The following is a 7,395-nucleotide window of genomic DNA, read 5'->3' on the forward strand; positions in this document are numbered from 1 at the left end:
TCTGAGGCACCACATCTTCAGTGAGCTGTGTAAAGAAATGGGCTCTGAATTTGAGGTACTTCTGCTCCATTCTAATATTCGGTGGTTATCCCGGGGACAGGTGCTGAATCGTGTTTTTGCCATGCGTGTGGAATTAGCCCTGTTTTTGCAAGAGCACCAACACTGCCATGCAGATTGCTTCAAAAATCCTGAGTTCATTCTCATTTTAGCGTACATGGCTGATATATTCGCAGCTCTCAATCATCTCAATCAGCAGATGCAGGGTGGTGGAGTCAATATCATGGAAGCGGAAGAACACCTGAAGGCTTTTCAAAAAAAGCTACCGTTATGGAAACGACGAACAGAGAACAATAACTTCGCAAACTTCCCGCTTCTGGACGACTGTGCAAGTAAGATCGAAGATGTGTCTGGAATTGGAGATATTTCTGTATCCACGGAACTGAAGCAAACAATTGCCACGCACTTAGATGAGCTTGCAAAGTCTCTCGACGGATATTTCCCTACAAGAGAGTCATATCCAGCATGGGTGAGACAGCCGTTCACGTTTGCTGTTGAAACAGCAGATGTCAATGATGAATTCCTCGACGAAATCATTGAAATTCAGCAGAGCCAGGTTCAACAGCAACTCTTCAGAACAACAACGCTCTCAACGTTTTGGTGTCGACAAATGAACAAGTATCCAGTTATTGCTAAGAAAGCCCTGGATTTTTTTATACCATTTGTTACAACATATCTTTGTGAGCAATCCTTTTCGAGGATGCTGGACATAAAAACGAAGAAAAGGAACAGACTTTGCTGTGAAAATGACATGAGAGTGGCACTTGCCAAGGTGAAGCCACGCATATCTGAACTGATCTCTCAAAGGCAACAGCAGAAGTCACATTGATTTCCAGGTATGTAATTTGTTGTGAGTTTATGCATTGTGTTGGTTTTATTCTTTGAACAAGGTAATGTTCATGCACGGCTCATTTTGTGTACCAGTAAAAAACATATCTATGTCTTGAATTTGAAAAAAATCACATTTTATTTTTCACTAAAGAGGGGTTCGGTGAATGCGCATATGAAACTGGTGGGGTTCGGTACCTCCAACAAGGTTAAGAACCACTGCCCTAGATGTAATGCCTACTATCGATAAACCATGGACTGTATAAGGTAATGTACCCCCCACAATGATACAGGAGATGGCGCTCTCTTATTACAAATCCACTCCTGGGTAAAGGCCTCCCAAAACCATCACCATCTCTCAGTTTTGGGATTCCTCAATCCATTTTGCTGCTGATCTTATTGCGCCCATCTATGTCATGGTCATCTTCACGCATATGTTCCCTATTTTAGCATGCTGTTCCTTCATCAGTCTAATTCATGAGCCACCATCCCTTAGAGCGATGTGTCATGCCGAAGCCAACTTTCATTCACAGTAAATACGGAATCTCTGATGTTTTTTTTAAAATCTAATCCGTTTGCTCCTCTTTCTCTGTAATATTTTTTACATGCATCTCTCCATGTTTCTTCGTGTACATTTTATTTTGTGTTCCACGTTTTATGTCAGAATCACGTTTTCCAATCCATGTCATAACAGGCACTAGCTAGGCCCTGATTGCAAGCTTTCTTCTTTAGACACATTGGTATGTTTCTTTTTCTTTTCAAATTCAAATTTCCAAAAACACCCTAACCTGCACTCTCTTACCTATTTATGTAATCAATGATCCCAGGCCATCTTCAATATGTTCCCTGTCTATATATACTCGGTTGTCTTTTTCAGATTTGGACTTCAAACATGAATTTTCTTTTGCTCGGGGAACTTGATGTTTGCGACTTTTGTTTAACTCGTATAGCTCATATTTGCAGTATGTTTTGTTAAATTCTTGCATAATTTCCTATCGTTAATTTTAATTGGTTGTTAAAATGACTAGCTGAAGCAAAATGACATTTAATTAACCTTTGGGCTTCTTCCAGATGTACATTTTCTCGGAGTGTTTGATGATGAATCTCTTCAACCTCAGACCAGGTTCAACATCACTTGGTTTCATTATCAAAGAATGGCTGTCATCGCTGTGCCATAGAAGTTGTGCTGCTGGGTGTACTGGTGTCGTGGAGAGTGCTGGACTTGGCGCGTAACTATAATCCATTGCCTTTTGAGGCACGGTTGGTAATCTGTGCTTATTTGATCACTAGTTCACAAAGCCTGTATTTGCCAGGCAATAATTAACCTGGTATGATTTTTAACAGTTTTTGTCTACGATCAGACACTAACAACTACTTAAAAAATATATATTTTTGGGGAAAAAAAAACGCAAATTGACAACTTGATTCAAATTCTTGGTTCTTTCGGTAAAGTCATGTAGATGGGAAACAATAAAATGATAAAAGGATATTGCTTGTGGTGCAGTCAAAACGTCGTGAGAATTTTTATTGTTTTATATATTTTTTATTTTATTGTTTCCCTTCTACGTGACTTTACCGAAAGAACCAATAATATGAATCCCTGCAGTCACGAAAGCTTTAAATCAAAATTTAAACAAAGGATGTTAGTGATGTACCCATCATCGGAAACCACTCAATTTAAAGATTTCTTTTTTATTAGAAAGAACAAACATTTATTAACGTAATACTCTGAGGGGAAACTCCTATCTTTTACCATTTTAGAATTATCATAAAATGCATATTTTTTCGTTAAAAATCGCTTTAATCCGAAATATCTCCAAAACAATAAAATATAGAACAATGGTTCTCACTTTAATTTTGAACGTGTTCTGAACGACACGCACAAACGTGTTTAAGGGGCACTTAAAATCGAAATTTGGAGGTCTTAAAATGAAAAATCTCGGATTTTACTGTTGTTTGTGTCCTAAAAGCTACATACGTATCAAATTTCAGCTTTCCACTTTGTCGGGAAGTGCCCGAGGTTTTTTAGACATACGGATTAAGGTCTTTCTTTATATAGATCGACAAGGAGGTGCACAGTAGAGGGCAATACAGAACGCTGTTTCAAACATTTATTGTACAGAGTTCCATCGCTGTACCCTCTTAGGAATGGAATTTCAGTTCCTCCCAAATACAAAATACAATTATGGGATACAATATATATTTATATAGCATTTTAATGCAGTGAGTCTCAAGATCCGATTAGCACGGTTGGCTATGTACGGTGCAAAAGAAGTTCAAAATTCATACATGGAGAGAAAGAGTCATAAGCAGAGCCTGGACTGGAATAGGGGCAGATCAGTCAACAGCGTGGAATTCTTGGAGAATAGAGTTCCAGATTACAGGGACAGTGCAAGAGAATTAGCGAATACGCACTTGGTGAATGTTTACAGTTCTTGATTGCTGAAGTAGAGTGTGTGGAGAGGAGTAAAATGAAATGAGAGGGGAGACGTAGGCAGGGATGAGTCTATGGATAATCTTGAAGAGGGTGAGAGTACAATCTTAAAATGTATCTTCAATTGGATTTGGAGCCAGTAGAAGGATTGGAGTATTGAAGTAAATGTGGTTTTGTTCATAGGTGTGGGTGAGAAGTTTGGCAGTGGTATTTTGGGTCCTCTGAAGTTTGGAGATGAGGGATTTGGGGAGGCCATAGGGGAGAGAGTTGCATTAGTTGAGTCGGGATGTGATGAAGGCATGGACCAGGGTCTCATTGGTAGCTTGGGTAAGGAATTGGTGGATATGGTCGTTGTGTGGATGGAGGTATGAGGTCCTGCAGAGTTTAGATATGTTGCAAGAGAACAGAGCAAGGGATTAATTACAACTTCATGGTGTTCCACGGTCTTTGCCAGTGTGACATCAGAGTGTAAGGGGTTCAAGATAAAACTGTGGTCTTTACTGAAAGTGGACTTTTTAACGATGAGGAGTACTTCAGATATTTGGTAACAAATAGGACACAAATGTAGGACCTAACTTATTTTTTTTAATAAACGTTTTTTTGAATTCTTTCCTGGATGATGCATTCAACATGTCATTTATTAATCTCATTGTATAGCTGAATAGACGAATGAACAAATTACGCTCTTATTATTGTTGTCGGTGATGTTGCTGCTGCCAGTGCTGCACCACTTCTGTACGAAGTCACGGCGTGTTCGTGCCCTGCGCGAGATGTCACGCACCCTCCGCCCCGGTGGACGCATCATGGTCTACGTGTGGGCCATGGAGCAGACTCGGCGGCGCTTCAACAAGCAGGACATCTTTATCCCCTGGCACCCGTCCGCTCCGCGTGGCGTTTCCACCGGCGACGCGCACGTCAAGCGGCCGCCCCCAAGGCAAAGCTCCCTGACGGCATCGTCTCCACGGCTCTTGGCAGGACACGCAATGGGAGACGGTGACGGTTGCCGTCGGTCGAGTGAGGATTTGTCCAACGTCAAATTTTACAAATCTGCAAGGAGGTTCTCGGAAAATGATGTTGGGCGACGTGATGCAGAGGAGTCTAGCTACTGTGAAAACGGAGGTGTTGATATGAGGAGGTACATCTGCAACAAAATTGCCTCTTCGAACAGTGATTTTACCTGGGGCGGTTCCTCACCTACGCCTCACCAGAGCAGGGAACCGACCAAACATGTATCTCTTGTGAATGGCAGCCCCGACCACGGCAACCAGTGCAGGAGCTCGTGCTGTGGTAGCCGTGGAAGTAGCTCTTCTTCTGTCGGAGACCTGGGTGTGAAGCGCTCCAGTGGTCGAGACCTCCGCATGGGAATCAGAAGTGATTCGTGTTGCATCGATGATAGGTCCAGCTCAAGCCGCCTCTACACAGCGCTGGAGAAGACTTTCGCATCTCTCTTCTTTTCCCGGTCGCTGGATGAGCCGCTGTCCAGGAGTGCTAATCATCATCCAGGGTCATCTGGGTCAGCTAGCCGCCCGAGCGCAGAGCCCACAAGGCACCGAAGTCTTGAGCACAACAATTGTGGGTTCTTCCAGCCAAGCCATCTGCCGAGCACCCACAATTCTAGCAAAGAGGGACTGGATGATCTAGACCAAGATCCTGCCTTTGAACAGATGCGAATGACGGAGAGCTCAGACGAAGAGGACGATGTCTTTTTACGCCTGCGCGGAATGGACGTGAGTGTTGGCGATCGTACGGGCTTCTTACCTGCACGGAGAGCATTGGGATCACACGAGGAGGCCTCTCGCTTCGTGGAGGTCCTTGCCAGTACGTCGCGCTCCAAGGTCTGCCTTCCAGATCTTGTAGAAGCGCCGGGTCGGAGTTGCGCGCTTGCGGGACGGGGGATGACACAGGTCACCAAGAAGCCCTTAGAAAGTCATTCTGCCGCCCTCCGGTTGTCTTTAAAAGAGGGTGACAGCGGCAGCCATGTGCGGAATGACTGTGAGTTATTTAACGGTACTGCCAGAAGCTGTGAATGGGACCGTCCAGAGAGCCCGGACGTAACCGAGAACAGGGAGCATTTGAGAAATGGCACCAAGGAAGACTTTGGTAATGATGATGCTGATGGCGATTGTGATGGGGAAGGTGATGGCGGCGGGGCAGAGGGAGGAGAAACACCGGAAGAACCCCGTTGGCTGCGCTACTACCATGTGTTTCGTGAGGGAGAGCTGGCTCAGATGATTGAGCGGCATGTAGCGGGGCTGCGAGTTGTGTGCACCTACTATGATCATGCAAACTGGTGCGTCATCGCCCAGAAGGAGGGGGGAGATGACACCTATGTCCAGCCCAATACGGTGCCCTCCGCTCATTCTGACGCCCGTCCCAACGGAGCACCAAATACCCATTCAAATACTCGCCCTTCTCCCAGTACCCCCCCCGATCTGCATTTCAGCACCCATTCCAACACACATTTCACTACCCATTGCCACGCCCACTCTCACACCTATCCAAACACCCATCCCAACACTGCATGAATGTAAGCCTGCATTTATTAGACTTCATTCCTCCTGCCTTCATTATGGCTCGGTTTTTCATTTTCACTAATCGGATTCATGCAAGATGTGTAGACTTAACTTGAATTTTACCAAGGAAGGTAGGGAACCGACAATGTAGGATTGCACAAGGAATGCTGTGTAAAACTTACAGCAGGGTTACGGTACGAAACTCCAGTCATCGGAATCGCTCGTTCTAATCTCAGAACTCAGTGCGCCTGGTCGGCGTTCATTTTGGTTATTTCCAAAGGGGTTCTGCTTTGCTCCGAGTGTACTTTCTGACCAGGTGGGTAGGCTGCAGTTGTTCTATCAGCCGTCTGCACACCCTGTGCCCAGGATACCTTGGCGAACGGTGGCGTTATCCCGGACAAGCATTGCAGATAGTCGTATACTAATGGTACTCAAGAGCAAAAGACCAACATCACCTAAAGCGGCAGGCTGTAGAAAAATTAATACTTGAATCGGTCGCTAAACATATGACAACGACTCGCCGCATCGTCTTCGGCTCATGAAGTAAATTAACGTGGCAGCCGCAATCATGAATGACATATTTTCAGCAGGGGGCGTCTTTTATCTGAATGTTTGACCGTGGCCTCAAAGAATGCATATTGTTTTGCAAAATGTATCACAGGGAAGAGACCAAAGCGAGTTTTCAGTGTAAATTGAAATGCAGCATTGTCCAGATTAGTTATTGGTGGTTTCGTATCTGGTTGAGCCCCTGAGTGATGATTCATTAAATATTTGTTTAAGATCAATGACCAAACCCACCTTGCGGTGAATGAAGAAATAAAGTTCCACTTATCTGCCTAGGGTTGTCAAAATTGAGGGCCTTACAATATATACTGCCTGGGAGTAACGATTATAGAAACTATTTTCATTCTAAAAACAGCTCACATTGTGAAATGTAGAGAAAAATGTCGAAGGTTAGATCATTAAGCAATACTGTAAATGTATTTAAATCTAGACACAACCTGAATTATTGTCAATAACTGGTGAAATACAGTATAAGCAAACGAATGGCCCGTTTTGTATGTCTATTCAGCGGCCGTAATAACAATTTGCTTTCTAAATATGCAAATAGTACATTCCTATGGTCCCAAGTGCTTTCATAGCAATAGTGATTTACACAGATTTGATTGTGAGATGTAGTGAGCTTAAGCGCACTGTAATTTATTTATGTTTCTGTTTTAAATTATGCTGATGAAACGTGTTAGTGCCATCTTGGTTATATTTTACAGTCTGTCCCTTTTTGCAGTATTACAAGTAATTTTATCTCTGTTCTAATTTATTGTTTTGATTGAATAAAGATGCTATTGTTGAATTAAATTAATACGTGCCTGAATTAAATCACCCAATGGAGTTAAGTATGATGCGGTGTTGTAAAGTGTATAAATACATTTACACATACATGATCGTATATTGATATTGCACTTTTAGAACACCAACAGTTTACATAAGTGGAATTCATTCTGTGATTAAGCGTCATTCTCTGGTGTAGTGAGTTAATGTCCTCAGCCCAGTCACCAATGACAA

The 7,395-nt window shown here is 43.2% G+C and overlaps 1 protein-coding gene across 11 annotated transcripts in view; it reads left to right on the forward strand.

Annotated features, from left to right (window-relative positions):
• The window catches only part of TRMT9B (tRNA methyltransferase 9B (putative)), a 28,707-nt gene extending 21,519 nt beyond the window's left edge, over positions 1 to 7,188 (forward strand). For all 11 annotated transcript variants that reach the window (XM_032955279.2, XM_032955278.2, XM_032955280.2 and 8 more), the window contains one exon: positions 4,040 to 7,188. In XM_032955279.2, the coding sequence (XP_032811170.1) occupies positions 4,040 to 5,844 (1,805 nt within the window). In that variant the 3' untranslated portion in view covers positions 5,845 to 7,188. The remainder of the gene's footprint in view (positions 1 to 4,039) is intronic.
• Positions 7,189 to 7,395: the final 207 nt, after the last annotated feature.

This window comes from Petromyzon marinus, chromosome 16 (genome assembly GCF_048934315.1).
Source record: "Petromyzon marinus isolate PM22_M1 ecotype Great Lakes invasive population chromosome 16, UKy_Petmar_22M1.pri1.0, whole genome shotgun sequence".
Classification (NCBI taxonomy): domain Eukaryota; kingdom Metazoa; phylum Chordata; class Hyperoartia; order Petromyzontiformes; family Petromyzontidae; genus Petromyzon; species Petromyzon marinus.